Consider the following 27,021-nt stretch of genomic DNA (forward strand, 5'->3'; position numbering starts at 1 on the left):
CAGCTGGAGCCCAGGCATGGGCAGTGCTCTGTGTGAGCGTGTTCACCTTTCCTCCTCTGGCTGGGGGCGTGGGGGTGATGTGGTTCGTGTTGTGTTTAAAGGAAGATTCCTTTCACAGTGTGTTCTACAAAATGCATAGAATTGAGGCCTTTGCCTGTGCTTTTGTTCTTTCTATCATACTCTTTATGAGAGCAAAGACCATTTCTTGGAGTCGCTAGTACTTAGTAGATGTTTGGAGTAAGTTCTCAAGTTAAAACTTGAGAGATTATTATAATAGTCTAAAATATAAGTAATTAGAACCTAAACTAGGAAAGCAGAGGTGAAAGGGAGTGCACAGTGATATTGCAGAGGTAAAATACATGCAACTTGGTGCTTGATTGCAGTGAAAACTCAAAAATAGCCCAAGGTTTTGACCATTCATTACAGGAAGGATATTATCTCATGATAAATGTCAGAGTGTTGAGAGAGATTAACTACAGCTTTGCAAAAGATAACCAAGCTGCATGTATGCTGCTCCCCGAGATACAGGAGCAAAACAGGGATTTTTATTTTATTTTATTTTATTGGCCGCGCCTCGCGGCATGCTGGATCCTAGTTCCCCAACCAGGGATCGAACCCATGCTCCCTGCAGTGGAAGCATGGATTCTCAACCACTGGACCACCAGGGAATTCCCAAAACAGGATTTTTAGAAGTTAATTCAGATAGTGTTAGAATTGAAATAGAGAAAGGATTTATCCAAACACTCGAGTAAAACTGGAAGGAGATTTGAGGGGTTGGAGCCTGAAATATAGTCACATTAACTTAGAGATTTGGAAACTTTTCTTATGTTGTCTGAAAGTAAGGTGATTTGGCTTTTTAGAAATAATCAGTTTGTACACACACAGATATGAGTGCCTTTCTACTTGCCCAGATCTAAAGACCGTCTTGCTGAGAGAGCCCCCAGCCTAGTGGGTCGTGTGACCTTTCCTCTTTGACAAGGGTCTGGGAAGAGTCCTTCACACACACACACACACACACACACACACACACACACACACACACGGGTGTGTTATTCCTTTAGCACCATCACTGTCTCATATAGCTCATTAGGTACATTATAAAGCGTGACAAAGCACATTAAGTTTTCTCACTTGGTTACTTAATATTCTTTCCCTTAATTTTGCCAAAGGTATTCAGAGGTCATGACTAAGGAGAAATAAGAAAAAGTAATGAAAGTTCTCTTTTTACCCCTCTACTCTTACTAGGGGTAAAGAATCACGTGCTCTGTTATTTATTCCATCGGTGATGGTTTTAATATTGTGCCATAGTCCAAAAAACTGTTTTCATGAGGAATTTGAAATTCAGTCTTTACCCCAACTTTACGGTGTAGAAGGTGCAAGGGGTGATAGCATCCCTATTTTTAGAGGCAAGAAATAAGAGCTTATGAAATTAAGAAATTTTCTTTTAGAAAATGGTAAAATCAGCCTTTATCCCTTGTTTGACTGAAAAGCCTCTTAATTTTCCCACTAAGTCCTGCCGCATTTCTCATTGTCTATTTTTCAATGGTAAAATAAACTGACTCCACGAACCAAAATCATTCAGCATTTATGACATTTTGCTCTGCCTTTCAATAAGAGCAGGTACACATTCTTAGGGAATGAAGGGCATTATAATAGCTATCTCAGTTTGCATTGAAGTCAAGCCATGATGGACATTTTAACTTCAGGAACATTCTCTTGGAATGCAGAGTGAATAACCTCAGTGGGCCAGGTCATGGCAGCTACTTTCCAAGTCAGAGAAAAATGGAAGAATTTAATATTCCTGTGAAACGGATTCAAAGCCTTTTTATAGTCTTTATTCTTATATATTAAATATATCTTGATGTAAATGTATCTTAATAATTTCATCTGTGCCAGCTTTCCCGCAAAGTGGACAAGCTCACTTCAGACAATGTAAACCTACTTTAAAGGGAAGTATGCCAGTTCAGCTTTCTTAATGGGACACTCTTGGCATTTTGGTCATGGTGGTTCTTTGCCACGTGGGACTATCTTGCAAGAGCAGAGTGCGTAGTGTCCTTGAGGCTCACCAACTAATCACCAGTAGCAGCTCTTAGTCATTAGCACACACACACAAAAAAAGTTCTGATATCTTTCTAAATGCATCCGTGTGTGTGTGTGTGTGTGTGTGTGTGTGTGTAAACTTTGATTGATCTTCAAGGTACTGGGGTATTGGACTAAAGGTATTGGACTATACATGCTCATATTTCCCTTATACTTTAAATAATGCATACCAAATATGTATTGAAACTGTCAAAACTTTGAGTTACTAGAATTTAGCCTTCAAAATATAAGACCTCAGCTTCACATATTCTAGTTTATAATTAAGTGATTTTGACTGTGACCTACTATGAGATGCATTCAACAATGGCACCTTAAAACAGACTTGAGGGGGAATCTTAGAAAGTTGTTAACATGATAGTCGAAGCCAGACTACCTGGGCTTAAATACCAGCTCTACCACTGCCCAGCTGGTGTACTAATTAGTACATTATTTATTGTCTCCTTGCCTGTTTCTTCATCTGCACAATAGGATGATAATATTAATAGCACTAACTCATAGTCTTTTTTTTTCATGATTAAAAGGGTCATCATACATAAAGCATTTAGGTCAGTGCCTTGCATACAGTAAGAGCTATATAAACATTTGCTATTATTAGAAACTTAAATAAAACACATTTTCTCTAATAGATAGGTAGATCTTTTAATTTATTTTTTGTGGGATTATGTAATCTTGGAAAAGTAGATTTCAATTATTTAGTTTAGTCTTCTCCTTTGCATCTTTGTTATTGTCTTTCAAACAACTCTTATCAGAATTACAGTATCTGATGTTTCTAAAATGGTCACGTTAATCTCCTTACACCAATGCGGTCTGTATACTGAATACAAAAATACTGGAATCACAAAGCTGCGATATCGGCTGGCGACAGTTGGTGCCATTGCTAGGGAACAAGATGCAGTGGGTGGAAGATGGGGAAAATAATGAATAGATAGGTTAAAAATTTTAACAAATAACATTACCTTGTATCAAATGATGTTTAAAGATGCTACATACCACCAATAAGTAGGTCCTCCAATAAATATTAATTCATGGTCTACCTGCTTTTATAATTTTAGTTGTGATACTGTCCTTCAGCTTTCGGCTTGCATTTTTAAAAATTTTTTATTGAGATATAGTTGATTTACAATGTTGTGTTAGTTTTAGGTGTACAGCAAAATGAGCTATATATATATTTTTTTTCTAGATTCATTTCCATTATAGGTTATTACAAGATATTGAGTATAGTTTCCTGTGCTATACAGTAGGTCCTTGTTGGCTATCTATTTCATATTTAGTGGTGGTATTTTTTAATCCCAAACTTCTAATTTATCACTTCCCCCCTTCCCCTTTGGTAACCATAAGTTTGTTTTCTATGTTTGTGAGTCTGTTTCTGGTTTGTAAATAAGTTCATTTTGCATTTGGATAAGAGTGCCTGTCTCTCATAACATACAGAGCCCACTACTGTGCTTTTGAGCATCTTTATATACACAAATTTTATTAAGAACCTTGATAATAGATGCCCATCTTATTCAGTATTAAATTCAGAGTCTGTTCCATTTTATTCTCACTCACTTATGGTGAGTGCTGTGTCTTTTTCTCCCCAGTACTCAATATCCATTGATAGGAACACTAATGTCACACGAGGAGAAAAATTGCACTTGAGGAAAGCATTACTGATCTACTTCTTGGAGCTTATTGTGATGCCATGGCCTTAACAACATAGTACTTGATCACAGGAGGACATGAACTCCATTGTCTCATGTCAATGGCCAATAAAAGTAGAAGCTCGATGAGTGCAGTACTTCCCAATTGCATTTTTTTTTTTTTTTTTTTTTTGCAGTACGTGGGCCTGTCACTGTTGTGGCCTCCCCTGTTGCGGAGCACAGGCTCTGGACGCACAGGCTCAGTGGCCATGGCTCACGGGCCCAGCCACTCCGCGGAATGTGGGATCTTCCTGGACTGGGGCATGAACCCATGTCCCCTGCATTGGCAGGCGGACTCTCAACCACTGCACCACCAAGGAATCCCCCCAATTGCATTTTATTCTATGTCAGTTAAAGCACAGTTGTTATATATCCATCACACTGAGTACAGAACTGGACATAACAATTAACTATCCCTTAGACTTGGGCTTGAAAAGTTAAAGCAACATTTATTAAGTGTCTACGCTGTGCTAAGTAACGTTACAACATGAGTCTCAGAACAACTCTTCCAGACAACTATTACTTTTTTCTTTTTTTGTTGAAGTATAGTTGATTTACAATGTTGTGATAATTACTACTATAAAACAATTTGATTCAGTTATACATATATATATACACACAATCTTTTTTATATTCTTTTCCATATGGTTTATCATAGGATATTGAATATAGTTCCCTGTGCTATACAGTAGGACCTTGTTTTTTATCCATTCTATATATAAAAGCTTACGTCTGCTAACCCCAACCTCCCATTCCTTCCCTCCCCCAAACCCCTCCCCATTGACAACTGCCAGTCTGTTCTCTGTGTCTGTGATTCTGTTCCATAGATAGGTTCATTTGCATCATATTTTAGATTCTACATAGGAGCACTGTCATATGATGTTTGTCTTTGTCTGGTTTACTTCACTTAGTATGATAATCTCTAGGTCCATCCATGTAGCCACAGATGGCACTATTTCATTCTTTTTTTATGGCTGAGTAATATTCCATTGTATACGTGTACCACATCTTCTTTATCCATTTATCTATCGATGGACATTTAGGTTGTTTCCATGAAGACAACTATTATTTATACCTGTTGTATAGGGAGGCTTAAATAACGCACCCATGATAATGCACAGGTCCTTTCCTGACTGTCCTGAGCTCCATGTGTCTGAAGTCCTGACCACCTCCAGGAGAATGAGGCGTCTCCGAGACCTGCTCCCGACATGCCTGCTGTGCACATGTCTATCATAGTCCTCACTGCTCACGTCCACCAGCAGCTGGTTGCTTTCTTACCCCACCTCCTCCCCGAACAGTTGATTAAACCAGGGATAGTTAGCTGACACATCAGCGAGTAAGTCCCTCCTCCAGCAGGTGCAGTTAGGGTTAGTTTGTCAGGCAGGAATGTTAAAGTCTTTAATGTATTATTTTATGCTTCAAATAATATTTTTGTGGCATGTCACATATATATGATGATTTTGAACTATAGAAGTAATTGGAACACTGATCTACCCAGAGCTCAACCTAATGCCATGCCCACTGTAGAGTTAACCATTTTCCTGAATGTTGTGTTTCACGTTCCCTGCCATTGTTAAAAACAATGACTTCCAATTATTGAGCCTGAACCAAGATGGTGGAGTAGAAGGACGTGCTCTCACTCCCTCTGCGAGAACACCAGAATCACAAATAACTACTGAACAGTCATTGACAGGAAGACACTGGAACTCACCAAAAAAGATACTCCACATTCAAAGACAAAGGAGAATTACTGAAAGCGCCAAGGGAAAAACAACAAATAACATACAACGGAACTCCCATAAGGGTAACAGCTGATTTCTCAGCAGAAACTCTACAAGCCAGAAGGGAGTGGGATGATATACTTAAAGTGATGAAACAAAAGAACCTACAACCAAGATTACTCTACCCAGCAAGGATCTCATTCAGATTGGATGGAGAAATCAAAGGCTTTACAGACAAGCAAAAGCTAAGAGATTTCAGCACCACCAAACCAGCTGTACAACAAATGCTAAAGGAAATTCTCTAAGTAGAAAACACAAGAGAAGAAAAGGACCTACAAAAACAAACCCAAAACAATTAAGAAAATGGTCATAGGAGCATACATATCGATAATAACATTAAACGTAAATGGGTTAAATGCTCCAACCAAAAGACACAGGCTTGCTGAATGGATACAAAAATAATACCCATATATATGCTGTCTACAAGAGACCCACTTCAGACCTAGGGACACACAAAGACTGAAAGTGAAGGGATGGAAAAAGATATTCCATGCAAATGGAAATCAAAAGAAAGATGGAGTAGCAATACTCATATCAGATAAAATAGACTTTAAAATAAAGAATTTTCCAAGAGACAAGGAAGGACACTATATAATGATCAAGGGATCAATCCAAGAAGAAGATATAACAATTATAAATATATATGCACACAACATAGGAGCACCACAATACATAAGGCAACTGCTCACAGCTCTAAAAGAGGAAATCGACAGTAACACAATAATAGTGGGGGACTTTAACACCTCACTTACACCAATGGAAAGATCATCCAAAATGAAAATAAATAAGGAATCACAAGCTTTAAATGACACAATAGACCAGATAGATTTAATTGACATTTATTTGACATTCCATCCAAAACAGCAGATTACACTTTCTACTCAAATGTGCACGGAATATTCTCCAGGATAGATCACATCTTGGGTCACAAATCAAGCCTCAGTAAATTTAAGAAAATTGAAATCATATCAAGCATCTTTTCCGAACACAACACTATGAGATTAGAAATCAGTTACAGGGAAAAAAACGTAAAAAACACAAACACCTGGAGGCTAAACACTACGTTACTAAATAACTAAGAGATCACTGCAGAAATCAAAGAGGAAAGGAAAAAATACATAGGGACAAATGACAATGAAAACACGACGATCCAAAACCTATGGGATCCAGGAAAAGCAGTTCTAAGAGGGAAGTTTATAGCACTACAAGCCTACCTCAAGAAACAAGAAAAATCTCAAATAAGCAATCTAACCTTACACCTAAAGGAACTAGAGAAAGTAGAGCAAACAAAACCCAAAGTTAGCAGAAGGTAAGAAATCATAAAGATCCGAGCAGAAATAAATGAAATAGAAACAAAGAAGACAATAGCAAAGATCAATAAAACTAAAAGCTAGTTCTTTGAGAAGCTAACCAAGATTGATAAACCATTAGCCAGACTCATCAAGAAAAAGAGGGAGAGGACACAAATCAATAAAATTAGAAATGAGAAAGGAGAAGTTACAACAGACATCGCAGAAATGCAAAGCATCCTAAGAGACTACTACAAGCAATTCTATGCCAAAAAAATGGACAACCTGGAAGAAACGGACAAATTCTTAGAAAGGTATAACCTTTCAAGACTGAACCAGGAAGAAATAGAAAATATGAAAAGACCAATCACAAGTAATGAAATTGAAACTGTGATTAAAAATCTTCCAACAAACAAAAATCCAGGACGAGATGGCTTCACAGGTATATTCAATGAAACATTTAGAGAACAGCTAACACCCATGCTTCTCAAACTCTTGCAAAAAATTGTGGGGGAAGGAACACCCCAAACTGATTCTATGAGGCCACCATCACCCTGATACCAAAACCAGACAAAGATACTACAAAAAAAGAAAATTACAGACCAATATCACTCATGAATATAGATGCAAAAATCCTCAAAAAATACTAGCAAGCAGAATCCAAGAGCACATTAAAAGGATCATACACCATGATCAAGTGGGATTTATCCCAGGGATGCAAGGATTCTTCAATATGTGCAAATCAATCAATGTGATACACCATGTTAACAAATTGAAGAAGAAAAACCATATAATCTTCTCAATGGATGCAGAAAAAGCTTTTGACAAAATTCAACACCCATTTATGATAAAAACTCTCCAGAAAGTGGGCATAGAGGGAACCTACCTCAACATAATAAAGGTCATATACGACAAACTTACAGCCAACATTATTCTCAATGGTGAAAACCTGAAATCATTTCCTCTAAGATCAGGAACAATACAAGGATGTCCACTCTCACCACTATTATTCAACATAGTTTTGGAAGTCCTAGCCATGACAATCAGAGAAGAAAACGAAATAAAAGGAATCCAAATTGGAAAAGAAGAAGTAAAACTGTCACTGCTTGCAGATGACATGATACTCTACATAGAGAATCCTAATGATGCCACCTAGAAAACTACTAGAAAACTAGTAGTTTCTAGTAGAAAACTACTGGAGCTAATCAATGAATTTGGTAAAGGTGCAGGATACAAAATTAGTGCACAGAAATCTCTTGCATTCCTATATACTGATGATGAAAAATCTGAAAGAGAAATTAAGGAAACACTCCCATTTACCATTGCAATAAAAGAATAAAATACCTAAGAATAAACCTACCTAGGGAGACAAAAGACCTGTATGCAGAAAACTATAAGACACTGATGAAAGAATTTAAAGATTATACCAATGGATGGAGAGATATACAATGTTCTTCGATTGGAAGAAGTAATATTGTGAAAAAGACTATACTACCCAAAGCAATATACAGATTCAGTACAATCCCTGTCAAATTACCAACTGCATTTTTTACAGAACTACAACAAAAAATCTTAAAATTTGTATGGTGACACAAAGGACCCCAAATAGCCAAAGCTTTCTTGAGGGAAAAAAGTGGAGCTGGAGGAATCAGAATCCCTGACTTCAGACTATACTACAAAGCTACAGTAATCAAGACAATATGGTCCTGGCACAAAAACAGAAATATAGATCAGTGGAACAAGATTGAAAGCCCAGAGATAAACCCACATACCTATGGTCAGCTAATGTATGACAAAGGAGGCAAGGCTATACAATGGAGAAAAGACAGTCTCTTCAGTAAGTGGTGCTGGGGAAACTGGACAGCTACATGTAAAACAATTAAATTAGAACACTCCCTAACACCATACACAAAAATAAACTCAGAATGAATTAGAGACCTAAATGTAAGACCGGACACTATAAAACGCTCAGAGGAAACATAGGAAGAACACTCTATGACATGAATCACAGCAAGATCCTCTTTGGATCCACCTCCTAGAGAAATGGAAATAAAAACAAAAATAAACAAATGGGACCTAATGCAACTTCAGAGCTTTTGCATGGTGAAATAAACCATAAACAAGATGAAAAGACAACCCTCAGAATGCGAGAAAATATTTGCAGACAAATCAACGGACAAAGGATTAATCTCCAAAATATTTAAACAGCTCATGCAGCTCAATATTAAAAAAACAAACAACCCAATTCAAAAATGGGCAGAATACCTAAACAGACATTTCTCCAAAGAAGACAAACAGATGGCCAAGAAGCACATGAAAAGCTGCTCAACATCACTAATTATTAGAGAAATGCAAATCAAAACTACAATGAGGTATCACCTCACACCAGTTAGAATGGGCATCATCAGAAAATCTACAAACAATAAATGCTGCAGAGGGTGTGGAGAGAAGGGAATGCTCTTGCACTGTTGGTGGGAATGTATTGATACAGCCACTATGGAGAACAGTATGGAGGTTCCTTAAAAAACTAAAAATAAAATTACCATGTGATCCATCAATCCCACTACTCGGCACATACCCAGAGAAAACCATAATTCAAGAAGACACATGCACCCCAATGTTCACTGCAGCACTATTTGCAATAGCCAGGTCATGGAAGCAACCTAAATGCCCATCAACAGACGAATGGATAAAGAAGATGTGGTACATATATGCAATGGAATATTACTCAGCCATAAAAAGGAACGAAATTGGGTCATTTGTTCAGACGTGGATGGATCTAGTGACTGTCATACAGAGTGAGGTATGTCAGAAAGAGAAAAACAAATATTGTATACTAATGCATATATGTGGAACCTAGAAAAATGGTACAGATGAACTGGTTTGTAGGGCAGAAATAGAGACACAGATGTAGAGAACAAAGGTATGGACACCAAGGGGGGAAAGTCGGGGGAGGGGGGGCACTGGTTGTGGGATGAATTGGGAGATTGAGATTGACATGTATGCACTAATGTGTATAAAATGGATGACTAATAGGTACCTGCTGTATAAAAAAATAAAATTCAAAAATTCAAAAAGTAAATAAATAAAACAATGACTTCCTACTTATCTGTTTGTAGGAGTACCGGGTTCAGTCTTGCATGTGTGTAGATGTTCCATAATATTGGTTGCATAAATAGAAAGTTGGTGTCTTTCTCCGCCATTTCTTTCTTCATGTTTGTTTTTTCTCTGGATGATGTTCTACCAGCAAGAAGAGAGAATACCTCTTTTTAGCAAATTTCTCAGCAGTAAATGGCACTCTGACAGTTGTTAAAATGGTAAAGAAGGCTTTTTGTTTTTAATATCTTTATTGGAGTATAGTTACTTTACAATGGTGTGTTAGTTTCTGCTGTATAACAAAGTGAATCAGCTATACATATACATATGTCCCCATATCTCCTCCCTCTTGTGTCTCCCTCCCACCCTCCCTATCCCACCCCTCTAAGCGGTCACAATGAACAGAGCTGATCTCCCTGTGCTATGCGGCTGCTTCCCACTAGCTATCTATTCTACATTTGGTAGTGTATATCTGTCCATGCCACTCTCTCACTTCAGTCCCAGCTTGCTCTTCCCCCTCCCCATGTCCTCAAGTCCATTCTCTACATCTGCGTCTTTATTCCTGTCCTGCCCCTACGTTCTTCAGAACCATTTTTTTTTTTAGATTCAATATGTATGTGTTAGCATATATAGCACCTCACTACAAATAACTCAGTTTTGTTTCTTTTTATGGCTGAGTAATATTCCATTGTGTATATGTGCCACATCTTCTTTATCCATTCATCTGTTGATGGACACTTAGGTTGCTTCCATGTCCTGGCTATTGTAAATAGTGCTGCAGTGAACATTGTGGCGCATGACTCTTTCTGAATTATGGCTTTCTCAGGGTATATGCCCAGGAGTGGGATTGCTGGATCATATGGTAACTCTATTTTTAGTTTTTTAAGGAACCTCCATACTGTTCTCCATAGTGGCTGTATCAATTTACATTCCCACCAACAGTGTAAGAGGGTTCCCTTTTCTCCACACCCTCTCCAGCATTTATTGTTTGTAGATTTTTTGATTATGGCCATTCTAACTGGTATGAGGTGATACCTCATTGTAGTTTTGATTTGCATTTTTCTAATAATTAGTGATGTTGATCATCCTTTCATGTGTTTGTCGGCAATCTGTATATCTTCTTTGGAGAAATGTCTATTTAGGTCTTCTGCCCATTTTTGGATTGGGTTGTTTGTTTTTTTGATATTGAGTTGCATGAGATGCTTGTAAATTTTGGAGATTAATTCTTTGTCAGTTGCTTCATTTGCAAATACTTTCTCCTGTTCTGAGGGTTTTTTAAAATGGTAAAGAAGGCTTTAAATTGAAGATTATCACAATATGAGTATTGCAATAGGGAAGAGAGATTGGGCTCAACTCTGAATACAAGGATGAGTGGGGATTTATGGCCAAGGAATAGAGAGATGTGGTCAGTGAGTGGAATAGCCAGTCACTTAAGCCAAGTACACATCAGCCTTGGTACCTCCCTTTCCCTGGCCCTACCTCCAGTGCTTCTGCAAGTCCATCCTCACCCTCAGCCATCTTACTCTTTTGTCTGCAAAGCTGTGAGACCCCCTTTTCTGCTTCTGCTCTTGCTGTGTACAATCTACTTTTATGTTGTAGCCAAAACTATCTGTTTTTGGAAACACAGTCAGATCATGCCATTTCTAGGCTAAAACCCTAAGTGGCTTCCCCTTGCACTTAGAACAAAACCCAGCCTTGTTTCCAGGGCCTGCAGTTCTCTGTGTGCTATGACCCTTGACTAACCTTGATTTCATCTCCTGCTGTTTACCTCCTTACCAGCTCGTGACACTCCTTCCACCTAGAGGGCTTTTGTGCTTGCTGTTGCCTCACCCACCTGTCCCTCCGCTTGCCCCAACGCTTTTTTCCAGGATCACTGCATGACTGGATCCTGTGAAACAAACATCTCCTCCACCCAGAGACCATTTCCAACCACTGCCCTCACTGAAATAGCAGCCTCTGCCCCACACTCATCACATTCAGCCCGTGGACCTGTTCATTGTCGGTCACCCTCCTCTATAATGTGAATTCCATTGGGGCAGGAATCCTGACTTTGTTATTGAAAAAATTATTATGATGCTTGTTAAAATGGTAAAGAAGATTTTTAATTCAAGATTATTGCAATATGAGTATTGCAATAGGGAAGAGAAATTGGGCTCAACTCTGAATACAACAAGGATGAGTGGGAATTTATAGCAAAGGAGTAGAGCGATGTAGTCAGCGAATGGAATATTACTAAGAGCAGACATCAAGGCTGGGGGATTTTCTCTAAACTGCCTTAAGAGGATTCTTGCTAAAGGCACACCGGAGACTTATGTATCAAAGAGGGGGATGAGGGACTTGATCAGGTATCAAGGCTGGGGAATTCTTTCTAAACTGACTTAACAAGATTCTTGCTAAAACTGGGCCAAGCAAGCCAAGGACAGACAGGATGGGGCCGAAGTTGAGTCCTGGCTCAAGTTTCGTTAAGGAGGGAGTCTTTGTCAACTTCCTGTTCTTTTTTGTGTCTCTCAGTAACACTCTCTAATACAAATAAAATATTTTAAAATCTAATATTACAATTTCAAGACAAAGGTAAATATACTATACTTTCTTATAGCCACATTTTAAAAAGTAAAAAGAAACAGGTGAAACTAATTTTAATAATATATCTTATTTAATCCCATATCCACAATGTTATCTTTTCAATACATAATCAACAGAAAAATTATTAATGAGCTGCTGTACATTCTTTTTTGTACCAAATACTGAAAACCCGATGGTATTGCACACTCACGGCACATTTCCATTCAGACTAGCCACGTTCCAAGGGTGAAAAGCTACATGAGGCCCAGGCCCACCTATCAGGCAGTACAGATCTGACAACTGTAGGGGTGGCTGCACAGAGGGTATCCAGTAAATGTCTACTGAATAAATGCATGAGCGAACTAAGAATAAACTGTAATCACAGAAATAGCCGTTTTCTTTCCACAAGTGTTCAGAATATGTTGATGCCAGGTTTTACTCCAGAGGCATGTATAAATAGAGTATGTGTTGCTTGATTTGGGAAAGAATGGGTATTTCAAATAATAAAGAGAATATCACATCTCAAATATGATTTAATTTTTCACTCATCCTTGTTCTATAAATACCTGGAGGTAATGATAGAAGGAACATAGCTATGAATTTTATCCACAAAGTTGTTTATGCACCACAAAGGTGTTTGTTTTAACCAATGATTGAATAGATGTTTTCACCCATTAAATTTTTTTCTTAAAGTATAAGGCTACAGTTTTCACATATTCTTTGTAACAAGATTATTTTAAATATCTCGTTTACTTTTGTTGCTTTAAATTCATCCTCAGCTTCTACATCGAGTAGCTACAAGTGATGGCATTTGGCATTGTTTATTCACCACAAAATGTCAGAACAGTAAGAGCTGGATGCCTCAGCTAGGAACAGTAAGATGCTTGGATTTACTGTGCATTCTGTGGCTTCAGAATATTTCTTTTTTCCATTATTGTTCTTCCCTCACCCAATGTGTTAAATTAAGGATGAGAAAAGCTATTTATTCCTATTTACCATACAGTTGGGACATGTCTATCTAATTTTCTTTCTGTTTACACTGTGAGTACATTCAACTATAGCACTGATCTCCTCCAGTGAAATCAATTGTGGTGTTCCTGACAGCTGTCATTTCTGAATCTGATCAACCAAATATCTACTAAAACACCCAAGAGTTCAGAAGATTCATGAATATATTTATCTGATATGCTGTCTATGTCTTATATAGTTTTATTTGATAGCTTTATAAATCCAGGTAAAAAAAGAAATAGGAGTTAGAAAACTAAACCAGACTTTAAAAAAGGAGAGAGATTGCATTTTAGCTCCAGCTTTGTGAGGGATGGGAAAAGAATACATCCTTCATCCCTTCCCCTCCCCACAATTAGATTTCTCGATAGAGACAAAAAAATGTTTTTGATTTAAATCTTGAATTTTGGGGGCAAGCTTTATAAAGGCCAAATCAATGCTAAATCAGAGGTATTTACAACATCCACAAATTTAAGCCCAAGTGGATACTTAGAAGCTCATATAGATCTAAATGATGTTCTCCCAGATGGTGAATTAATGTAATTTTAGCAGGAAGCAAAGTTGCACAAATATGCAGTATTGCGGCCTCACACTGATTTAATGTATCTGTACCCACCACAGCGCAGATGTGGTATATCATTTTAGAGCCAGTTTTTCTATACTACACACTGAAGATGGGATTTGGGAGTTCAGTAAATTATGATTTATTTTGCGACTAATGACTTGTTCAAAATTGCAGCTTTCTGTGAACTGTATATAGAAATCACATTGGCTGTGTTCTTTGCACAGGGTTTGAAAGGTGACGTGGGTCCGCATGGTCCACCTGGCCCGAAAGGAGAAAAGGTACCGTATTCACCCAGGAAAGTGCCAGTCTTTTCTTAAGAAAACCCCGAGAACCTATGAAGTGACTTTTCATTGATACTGTTTAACTGCCCAAAGTTAATTTTGTTAAAATTAACCAAAGGCTGTTATGTTAAAAGCACCTGAACAAGAAGAAAAGCCTTTTGGTTCATTTAATTAGTTTGAGAAGATTAAATGCACAATTGCTAGTCGACATTAATTTGTGTTTATAAGATTTCCCTTTTCTCTCCCTTGCTTAACAGCATTAAGTATTGCATCACCAAATTAGCAGCCATGTCCTGTACTGGGGACCTTTGCCAATAGCACTGAGCTGCTACCACAATGGTGAAGCAGGCGACCTTTGGGGGGAAGGAGGCTAACTGTGCATCTCAGTCTTAATCTAAATGCCCCATTTCCTAACACCTTTTCTCATATGTCATTTTACAGTGGCCTATTGGCAGGGAACTTGAAAAGAGAATTATGAGATAGTAAGAAGCAAAAGTTGTTTTGAGTAAGGTCCTTGGATGATACTAGTTTGATGACAATTTTATGTGTAGATGTTTTGCACTGTATTTTGTTCTCCATTCTCAGCACATTTAGAAATCTTTGTCTATCTTCAATATTTACCTCTACATTAAAATTGACTTTGCAAATTGGTCCCCAATGACTGATTTAAGCTACATCAGTGTTCTTTAACAGCTATTGGTTATTTTTATTCAGTTGTTCCCAAAATAATGATTACACAAGGCTAAGTCCTCACTTTTGAGGTGATTATGTTAGATGAAAAAAGAGAACGTCATAGAGATACTCCCAACACGAGAATACAGCGTGCCAGTGCCCCATGCCACATGGTGTTGGTTCCACAATGTCCATTTGAAGGGGGATTATGGCAGTAATGCTTGACTTTTCTTTTAAGCAATGACTTTATTCAATTCACCAACAGCACTCTGGGATTCAATTTATTTGTCTGCAAAATGAGGGGTTTTGATGAGATGGAAGGTCCCTAAGAGTCTGTCAAATTTAACATTCTAAGACTTACCTTTTAAAAAAACAATTTCTTTTATTGAGGTATAGTTAATTTACAATATTATATTAGTTTCAGTTGTACAGCATAGTGATTCAAAATTTTTATAGATTATACTCCATTTAAAGTTATTGTAAAATATTGGCTATATTCCCTATGCTGAACAGTATATCCTCGTAGCTTATTTATTTCATGCTTAGTAGTTTGTACTTCTTATCGTTTACCCCTATCTTGCCTTTCCCAGTGATGCTTGATCTTAATGACTAAGAGTTCTCATGAAATAAATAAGGATGCTGATACAATAAAGCATATAGGTGACATATTTATAAATTGGAAAATGATAAACTTTTAGATTAACTATATTTTTTAGATTTTGAATAGTTTGTCAATATATCCACCTGGTAATTTGTATTCACATAGGTCAGCAAAGCAACATTAGTATTTAAAAATACATGAATATAGGCAAAGCCTCATACAGTTGTTGGCAAGTGCAAGGCCAGTTCAGCAAAGCTTTGAAAGAGGCAGTGGGACTGCTTCTTGCAGCTGGATGGCATGAAGTGGGGAGACCCACTTATTATTTCTTCTGATCCCCATGCTAACTTTGTCAGAAATATAATCTGTCGTTGTGACAATTCCCAGCTGCTCCATTGGCAAGTAACCATATTTGAAGAGATATTCTTTCTAATTTTGTATTAGTAGACAAAAGAATGGAAACTAGATTATTTTAGCTTTTCAAAACAAGTTCTGCCACTGCTGAAAGCATGGGGATGCACAAGGCGATATTTATATCATGAGAGCTGAAAGCACATGATCAATTTTTCATTGTGCAGAGACCTTTATCAAGGTAAAATTCTACTTTTCTTTTCTTCCAGATTTATCTAGATATTGCTTTGATCCATTCAGAAAATTTATAACTAACATGAGCAAAAAGGGACTATTGGTAATTGCAGCTTTTCTTTCATCTATTTTAGGGAGATCTGGGACCTCCAGGACCGCCAGCCTTAACTGTAAGTATTCTTGAAGTCAAAATTCAAAACAAATACGTTAAACCTGTTTATTATTCACATTACATCATGATTAAACCAGAATTTAAGCCACTGGATATTTTGAGAACTGAAAGTGACTTGAGTAGATCTAGGCAAACATCCAGATTTTAAAGATGGGGCATGTGCCCACAACACTGAAGGGCTTAACCCGAGGTCATGCAGGTAGTTCTAGAAAAGCCTGGAAGCAGTACCTAACCTAAGCAATTTCCTCCACCCTCCATGTAGTTCATAATTTTGCCCCTTAAAAGTTTCATTATACATCCTTAACATGACATTTAAAGTTAATGGAAGCAGAGACAGTTCTGTTTACTCTAAAAACTGTAAAAGAACAAAATAAACTATAATCACCCAATGTATAAATATAGCTACCTATTTAAACTGTTACATTCTCCAAAACCTGTTCAAGACTGTTGTTTTTTCCTATGTGAGTTGCTTCTAAGATTTGCACATGATAAAATGGCAGTATTTCAGAAACAGATTTATGAGAAAAGTTTATAATGTGCGCATAATGGGATTGTTCTCAATTAAATGGTTCATCATTTATGAAACATTTAATCATAAGTATGTAATGCTTTTATATTTGGATACAATTTGCTGTTACTGATTTTTTTCATCTTCCATTAGGGTTTCTCATTTAACTTAAAGATTTGGTCTGAGAATGACACTAAGCCTAATGGAAAAGAAGAAAAGCTTTTAAATAAGATCATGTGTAGCCTGAGGTCTCTTGAATTTTATGTTGCTATCATCTAATGACATAAATTAAGAATTCAAATCATCAGTTTTCGAGACCTGTCGTGATCATAGAAGGTTAGGTGTAAAGAAGTCTTCTAGCATCTGGATGGGGGTCTTCTAGCGGAGCAGCGTAGGACTCGCAAAGGCTGTGTGACTTTGATAACATTCCTATTTATCTTTGTACTTGAAAATGTCATTATGAACACTACGTTAATAATGTCTTACACAGGTAATCTTTGCAATGCTCACTTGAAGGGCAAATATTTCTTCATAAATAGAAAATCTAAGGAACCGAACAAATGACTTTTTTAGGACTATCGAAGTTCAATTCACAGTGGAATTCTCTGCTTGAAGCTTTGATTTTCAAGATGGAAATAAAACTGTTTATTTGAGAGGAGACTTTAAATGCATATTATTCAATTGTTTATAATTTGTGGAGTTTATTTCTTACATTATTTGACAGTGATTTCGAGTTAAGCCTGCTCATTTTATTTAAATCACATGCTTGCTTTTCTTCAACTGACTTATGTGCTCAATCATTCCACGTAGTTATCTGATTACCTAGTTGTTTTCAACTTGTGTTTGAAGACCAAAATGCAATCTCTATCTGTATCATTTCACCCGATAAGCAAATTTGACCCCTCAGCCAGAATATTATATTGGACTATATCTGTCTTGTGGATTTTTAGTGACAGCTAACATCTTTCTGCCAGGTAGCACCTTGTAGATGTCTCTTTGCACTATTCAGCTGCCATACACCAAAGGAGTACAAGCTGATTTTTACACTTATCTAAAGATAGAGAGAGACGCTGAAGTAGGAGGTCAAGATGGCAGATTAGGAGGACGTGGAGCTCACCTCCCCCCACAAACACATCAAAAATACATCTGCATGTGGAACAGTTCTCACAGAAAACCAACTGAAAGCTAGCAGAAGATCTCTTACACAGCCAAAGCTGGAAGAAAGATTCCCGCATAACTGGGTAGGGCAAAATAAAAAAGGCATTGGGACAGGACCGGTGCCCCTGGGAGGGAGCTGTGAAAGAGGAAAGGCCTGCATGGGCAGCCCCTCGCCCTTGGAAACTCTTCACTAGCTGGGAGGTCCATCGGGACAGATAGAGGAGCCAGAGGGAGCCTGGACTCTGCTCACGAGGAGTCTGTGTGTGCTGGCTTGTTAGCAGTCAGGGCACAGAGAGACTGGTAAGTGATGGCTGCCACCTTACCCACCTCCCAGCATGAAACGCACTTTGGGTGGAACTGCCAGTACACAGAGGAGGTAGGAGCTGAAACGTGGGCTTCTGTGGACGAACCCTGGGAGAGGACTCGGTCTAGCTGTGTGTGGACAGCCCCCAGGGCCTGGAGTATAGTCCAGGCCTAACCTCAGAGCCTGTTGTTAGCGCACACATGGCAGAGTGTGGGCCCACCATAGGGACCCCCACTATTAGCCTGCCCATGCGGGGCACTGCTCCATTGGTGGGCTTTGTGCGTGCACGCACTGTAGGTCAGGGGCTGACACCTGAGCCCATAATCAGCACTCCCACAGTGGGGGCAGGTGGGAGGTGGGCCCTGCAGCAGCAGACTTCATTGGTGTGCACACCAGTGGGGGGCACTGTCCACAGAATCGCAGATATCCAGCGGACAGGCCCTAGTGAGAAGTGTGCAGAGCTTCCTTTCCCAGCAGGAGTGCTCTAGTTCCACCCACCTCACACAGAGCTTGGAGCAGGAATCTGGGGGGAGAGGCTCTGGGAGAGCCCTACCACAGAGGAGGCCTAGGTCTCAGGTGGCAGCACACCACTTCAATTCCTGCAGCTACAGTGCCCTGATCCACAGGGCCAGCCTTACACTAGGTCTGGGACAAACACAACAGAGAAAGGGATGTGACCTTGGGCTGCTTCTGAGCAGAACCATGGACGCCTGAATAGGTGGTGCATAGGTTCACTGTGACCATACGGGCCTCTCTTGCTTCAGCACTCACCTCCTTGGGACAGAGCACGCACTTAAGGTCAACAGAGCCTTATCAAACCCAACCTTCACGGCTTCTACTGAAACAACTGGGGAGCAGACCCCCCCCCCCCCACCGCCCAACAGGGTTGTGACAGCCACAGAGCAAAGAGGAGGCCCCGCCCAACATGCAGGGCAGGAATTGGACACCATGACACCAGTCATACCCTCTATCAAGGGGATAACAGCCAGCACACTCTGAGGAAAGATGTGGCAGGCATCCATTATGAAAACAGCTCTCACAGCAAAAATATTAGACTTACATAGTCTACAAAGGGATGCTCCGACATAAAAACAGCCCTCCAAGACCGCAGTAGATAACTGTTTCTCCTAACTTCATAGAGTCAGAGGAATATAAGTAAAATGAAGAAACAGAGGAACTACTCTCAATAAAAAGAACAAATGAAATCCCCTAAAAAACAATTAATGAAACATACCTCTTCAGTCTACTAGACCCCTGAGTTCAAAAAGGAGGTAATTAAAATGCTAAAGGAATTAAGAAAGATTTTCAATAGAAATGCAGATCACTGTAACAAGGAACTAAAAACTATAAAGAAGAAACAACCAAAATTAGGCAACTCAATTGCCGAGATAAAAAATGAGCTAAAAGCAGACTGAATAATGAAGAAGAACAAATTAGTGATTTGGACGATAGAATAATGGAAATCACCCAATCAGAACAGCAGACAGAAGGACAAATGAAAAAACAAATGAGGGCTTCCCTGGTGGCACAGTGGTTAAGAATCCACCTGCCAATGCAGGGGACATGGGCTCCAGCCGTGGTCCAGGAAGATCCCACATGCCACGGAGCAACTAAGCCCCTGTGCCACAACTACTGAGCCTGTGCTCTAGAGCCCACAAGGCACAACTACTGAGCCCACGTGCCCCAACTACTGAAACCTGCACACCTAGAGCCCGTGCTCCTCCAGAGAAGCCACTGTAATGAGAAGCCTGTACACCACAATGAAGAGTAACCCCCACTTGCCACAACTAGAGAAAGACTACACACAGCAATGAATACCCAACGCAGCCAAAAATAAATAAAATAATTTTTTTAAAAATGAAAGAAACATATGAGATCTATGGGATTATATAAAGTGTGCTAACCTACACGTAATAAGAGTTCCAGAAGGAAAAAAAAAAAGAGAGAAAGGGATCAAAAATGTATTTGAAGAAATTATGGCTGAACACTTCCCAAACCTAAATAAAGAAAGAGATATTCAGGTACAGGGAGCACAGAGGATTCTGAACAAGATGAACCCAAACAGACCCACATCAAGACATATCATAATTAAAATGGCAGCAGTTAAAGAGAGGATTCTAAAGTCAGCAAGAGAAAAACAAAGAGTCAGTTACAAGGGAACGCTCATAGGCTGATTTCTCTACAGAAACTTTGCAGGCCAGAAGAGAGTGGCAATATATATTCAAAGTCCTGAAAGGGGAAGACCTGCAACCTAGGATACTCTACCCAGTAATATTATCATTTATAAAAGAAGGAGAAACAAATAATTTCTCTGACAGAAACTGAAAGAATACAGCAATACTAAAGCTAACCTAAAAGAAATGTTTAAAGATCTTCTCTAAATAGAAAAGAAGCAAGAATCTATAGGAAAGGGAAAAACACACTAGGAAAGGCCAATATATAAAATGATTAAACATCACTTAAATAAGCCAGTGCAAAGATTAAAAAGCAATTTAAAAATGTTGTTAAAACAATTATAACTACAACTAACAGCAAAAAGATAAATATGAAGATGTAAAATAGGACATCAAAATCACAAAATGCAGAAGAGGGGAGTAAAATATATATATATATATTTTTAGAATGTGTCTGAACTTACATGACTATCAGTCTAAAGCAAGTAGATATAGTTCTGGGTTAACATACTTGAAAACCAGAGTAACCACAAACCAAAAACATACAACAGATTCACAAAAACCAAAAAGAAAGGAACTCAAGCATAATACAAAAGAAAACCATCAAACCACAAAAGGAAAACCAAAAAGAAAGCAACAAAGAAGAACTACAAAATCAGCTGGAAAATAAGGTTTAAAATGGTAATAAATACATCTTATCAATAATTACTTTAAATGTCAATGGACTAAATGCTCCAATTAAAAGACATTAAGTGGCAGATTGGATAAAAAAAACACAAGAATCTATAATATGCTGCTACAAAAGACTCACTTTAGGGTGAAAGACACACATAGATTGAAAGCAAGGGGGTGGAAAAAGATATTTCATGCAAATGAAAACAACAAAAAAGCAGGGGTAGCAATACTCATATCAGACAAAATAGACTTTAAAACAAAGTCTATAACAAAGGACAAAGAATGGCATTAGATATTGATAAGGGGGTCAATACAAGAAGAAGATATTATACTCATTAACATATATGCACCCAATATAGGAGCATCTAAATGTATAAAACAAATACTAACAGACATAAAAGGAGAAATTGACAGGAATACAATAATAATGGCATACTTTAACACCACACTGACATCAATGGACCAGTCTTCCATACAGGAAATCAGTAAGGCAACAGAGATCCTAAATGACACAATAGAACACTTGGACTTAATTGATATCTACAGGAAACTACATCCAAAAACCCCAGAATACACATTTTTTTCAAACGTGCATGGAACATTCTCTAGGATAGACCACATACTAAAACACAAAAAAGCATCAACACATTTAAGAGGATAGAAGTTATTTCAAGCATCTTTTCTCACCACAATGGTAAGAACTAGAAATCAACCACAGAAAGAAAAACAGGAAAAAAAAAACATTACATGGAGACTAATCAATCATGCTATTAAAAAACCAGTGGGTCAATGACAAAATCAAAGAGGAAATCAGAAAATACTTTGAGACAAACAATGAAAGCATAACCTTACAAAAATCTATGGGATTGGGACAAATGTATAACCGATTCACTGTGTTATAAAGCAGAAACTAACACCACTGTAAAGAAATTATACTACAATAAAGATGTTAAAAAAAAAATCTATGGGATGCAGCAAAGGCAGTTCTAATAGGGAAGTTCATAGTGATACAGGCCCTCTTCAAGAAACAAGAAAAACATCAAATAAACAACCTAACCTGTCACCTAAAAGAATTAGAAAAAGAACAAACAAAACCCAAAATCAGCAGAATGAAGGAAATAATAAAGATCAGAGGGGAAATAAATAAAATTGAGATAAAAAACAATAAAAAAGATCAATAAAACTAAGAGCTGGTTTTTTTAAAGGTTAAATAAAATTGAGAAACCTCTAGTCAGGTTCACCAAGAAGGAAAGAGAGAGGACCCAAGTAAACAAAATGAGAAATGAAAGAGGAGAGATAACTACCAATACCACAGAAATACAAAACATCATAAGAAAATACTATGAACAGTTATATGCCAACAGATTGGACAACCTGGAAGAAATGAACAAGTTTCTAGAAACATATAGCCTGCCAAAACTGAGTCAAGAAGAAACAGATCATTTGAACAGACTGATTACTAGAAGTGAAATAGAATCTGTAATTAAAAAAAAAAAACTCCCTGTAAACAAAAGCCCAGGACCAGGTGGCTCACTGAGGAATTCTACCAAATACACAAATAAGAATTTATATCTATCCTTCATAAAGTATTCCAAAAGAATGAAATGAGGGACCACTCCCACAGTCATTATATGAAGCCATTATCACCCTGAAACCAAAATTAGAGAGACACTGCAAAAAAAGAAAATTATAGAGGAATATCCTTGATGAATATAGATGCAAAAATCCTCAACAGAGTATTAGCAAACTGAATCTAACAGTACATGAAAAGGATCATACACCATGATCAAGTTGGATTCATTCCAGGGTCACAAGGATGGTTCAACATACTCAAATCAACCAGTGCGTTACATCACATCAACAAAAGAGAAGACAAAAACCACATGATCATCTCAATAGACACAGAAAAAGCATTTGATAAAATTCAACGTTCATTCATGATAAAAACTCTCACCAAAGTGGGTATGGAGGGAACATATCTCAACATAATAAGAGCCATTTATGACAAACCCATAGCCAACTTATAACTTACTGGTGAAAAGCTGAAACCCTTCCTGTTAATTTCTGGAACAAGCAAGGATGCCCACTCTTACTACTTCTATTCAACATAGAATTGGAAGAATTAGCCACAGCAGTCAGACAAGAAAAAGAAATAAAGGTATCCAAGTTGGAAGGGAAGAGATTAAATTGTCATTATATGCAGATGACATGATACTCTATATAGAAAACCCTAAAGACTTCACACAAAAACTATTAGAATTAATAAAACAATTCAGCAAGGTTGCAGGATACAAGATTAATATACAGAAATATATTGCATTTCTTTACACTAACAATGAAATACCAGAAAGAGAAAGTAAAAAAACCCAAAAATCCCATTTAAAATCTCATCAAAAAATAAAATAAAATATTTAGATATAAACCTAAGGAGGTGAAAGACCTATACAGTGAAAGCTATAAGACATTGATAAAGGAAATTGAAGATGATTCAAAGAAATGGAAAGATATCCATTTCTCTTGGATTGAAAGAACTAGTATTGTTAAGATGGCCATACTACCCAAAGCAATATATGAATTTAATGCAATCCCTATCAAATTACCCATGACTTTTTTCACAGAACTAAAACAAATAATCCTAAAATTTATATGGAGCCACAAAAGACCCAGAATTGCCAAAGCAATCCTGAGGAAAAATAATAAAACTGGAGGCATAAGCCTCCCAGACTTCAGATAATACTACAAAGCTTCAGTAATCAAAACATCATGGTATTGGCACAAAAGCAGACATATAGGCAAATGGAACAGAATAAAGAACCCAGAAATAAAACCACACACCTACAGTCAATCTACAACAAAGGAGGCAAGAATATACAATGGAGAAAAGACAGTCTGAAACTAAAATCAATACAAATAGAAAAGCTGGAAAATTAAGAAATATGTGGAAATTAAGCAACACACTCCTGAACAGCCAATGGGTCAAAAATTAAAAGGGAAATATAAAAATACCTTAAAACAAATTAAAATGGAAACAAAACATACCAAAACTTATGGGATGCAGCAAAAGCAATTCTAAGAGAGATGTTTATAGCTATAAATGCCTACATTAAGAAAAAAGAAAGATCTCAAGTAAATAACCTAACTTTACACCTAAATGTACTAGGAAAGGAAGAACAAACAAGGTCCAAAGTTAGCAGAATCAAAAAAAATAACAATGATAAGAGCAGGGATAAATGAAATGGAGACCAGAAAAACAATAGAAAAGATCAATTAAACTAAGAGCTGGTTTTTGACAAACTTTTAGCTAGACTAACTAAGAAAAAAGAGAAAAGACTAAATAAAATCAGAAATAAAAGAGGAGACATTACAAATAATACAATAGAAATACAAAGGATCATAAGAGAGTACTATGAATAATTATACACCAACAAATCAGACAGCCTAGAAGAAATGGATAAATTCCTACCAAGACTGAATCATAAAGAAATAGAAAATTTGAATGGACTAATAATGAGTGAAAAAATTGTATCAGTAATAAAAAACCTCTCAATAAAGAAAAGTCCAGGACCAGATATTTCACTGGTGAATTATACCAGACATTTAAATAATTAATGCCACTCCTTCTCAAACTGTTCCAAAAAATTTAAGGGGAGGAAACACTTCCAAACTCATAACATGAAGCAAGCATTACCCTGACACCAAAGCCAGATAGGGACACTATAAGAAAACTCCAGACCAATATCCCGGATGATTATAAAAGCAAAAATTTTCAAAAAAATACTAGCAAATCGAATTCAACATCATATTAAAAGGATTATACACTGTATTCCCTGAAATGCAAGGATGTTTCAACATACAAAAATCAAATAGTGTGATATACCACATTAATAAAATGAAAGATGAAAATCATATGATCATCTCAATAGATACAGAAAAAGCATTTGATACAATTCAACAACCTTTCATGATAAAAACTCTCAACAAATTGGCTATAGAAGGAACATACCTCAACATAATAAAGGGCATGTATGACAAGCCCAGAGCAAACATCATACTCAACAGTGGAAGGTTGAAAGCTTTTCCTCTAAGGTCAGGAACAAGACAAGTGTGCCCACTCTTCCCACGCTTATTCAACATAGTATTGGATGTCTTAGCCAGAGAAATTAGGGAAGAAAAAAGAAATAAAATGCATTCAAATCAGAAAGGAAAAAGTAAAATTGTCTTTATTTGCAGATGTCAAGATCTTACATATAGAAAAATTTTAAAGACTTCACCAAAAAACTGTTAGGAATAATCAACAAATTCAGTAAATCTGCAGGATACAAAATCAACACACAGAAATCAGTTTCATTTCTATACACTAACAAAATATCTGAAAAAGAAATAAAGAAATCAATCCTGTTCACAATAGCATCAACAACAATAACATTTTAGGAATAAATTTAACCAAGGAAGGAAGAAGATATGTGCAGTGAAAACTACAAGACTTTGGTGAAAGACATGGAAGAAAACACAAACAAATAGAAATATATGCTGTGTTCATGGATTGAAAGAAATAATATTGTTAAAATGTTCATACTACCCAAAGCCACCTATAGATTCAGTGCAATCCCTATCAAAATTCTAATGGCATTTTTTTATAGAAATAGAAAAAAATTCTAACATTCTTATGAAATCATGAAAGACTGTAAAGAGCCAAAGCAATCCTGATAAGGAAGAACAAAGCTGGAGGCATCACACTTCTTGACCTCTAACTGTATTACAAAGTTGTATTAAAACCATATGGTACTGTCACAAAAATAGACACATACACCACTGGAACATAACTGGGAGCCCAGAAATAAATCCATGCATATACAGTCAACTAATATTTGATGAGGGAGCCAACAACACTCATTGGAGAAAATACAGTCTCTTCAATAAATGATTTGGGGGAAAACTGGATAATCACATGTCAAAGACTGAATTGGACCCCTATCTTACACCACTCACAAAAATTAACTTGAAATGATTTAAAGACTTAAATGTAAGAGCTGAAACTATAAAACTCCTAGAAGAAAACATAAGGAAAATCTACTTGACATTGGTCTTGGCAATGAATTTTTGGCTATGACTCCATAAGTACAGCAACAAAAGCAAAAATAAAAATGTGGGACTACATCAAACTCAAAAGTTTCTGTACAACAAAAGAAACAGTCAACAAAATGAAAAGGCAACTATGGAATGGGAGAAATATTTACAACTGTACATCTGACAAAGGGTTAATATACAAAATATATTAGGAACTCATTTAACTCAACAGCAAAAAGCCCAAATTAATCACATTTTAAAATGAGCAAAGAACCTGAATAGATATTTTCCCAAAGAAGACATTCATTTGGCCAACAGGTACATGAAAAGATGTTCAACGTTGTCAGTCATCAGGGAAATGCAAATCAAAACCTCAATGAGATATCACCTCACACCTGTCAGTAGGACTATTATCAAAAAGACAAGAGATAACAAGTGTCGGTGAGGATGTGGAGAAAAGGGAGCCCTGTGCCCTGTTGGTGGGAATGTAAATTGGTGCAGCCACTGCGGAAAACAGTATGGAGGATCCTTAAAAAAAATAAAAAATAAGACTACCATATGATTTAGCAATCCAAATTCTGAGTATATATCCCAAAGAAATGCAGTCAGTACAGTTGACCCTTGAACAACCCAGGTTTGAATTGCATGAATTCCCATTTATATGTGAATTTACTATACGAGCCATGGTTGGAAGAATCCAAGGATATGGAACCATGGATACTAAGGGTCGGCTGTAAAGTTATACGCTGA

The 27,021-nt window shown here is 37.2% G+C and overlaps 1 protein-coding gene across 1 annotated transcript in view; it reads left to right on the plus strand.

Annotated features, from left to right (window-relative positions):
• The window catches only part of COL19A1 (collagen type XIX alpha 1 chain), a 381,858-nt gene that overhangs the window by 149,396 nt on the left and 205,441 nt on the right, over positions 1-27,021 (plus strand). The window contains exons 13-14 of the mRNA XM_007447208.1: positions 14,302-14,355; positions 16,348-16,383. Coding sequence (XP_007447270.1) covers positions 14,302-14,355; positions 16,348-16,383 — 90 coding nt within the window. The remainder of the gene's footprint in view (positions 1-14,301; positions 14,356-16,347; positions 16,384-27,021) is intronic.

The sequence above is a fragment of the Lipotes vexillifer genome, unplaced genomic scaffold (genome assembly GCF_000442215.2).
Source record: "Lipotes vexillifer unplaced genomic scaffold, Lipotes_vexillifer_v1.1 scaffold1180, whole genome shotgun sequence".
Taxonomy (NCBI): domain Eukaryota; kingdom Metazoa; phylum Chordata; class Mammalia; order Artiodactyla; family Lipotidae; genus Lipotes; species Lipotes vexillifer.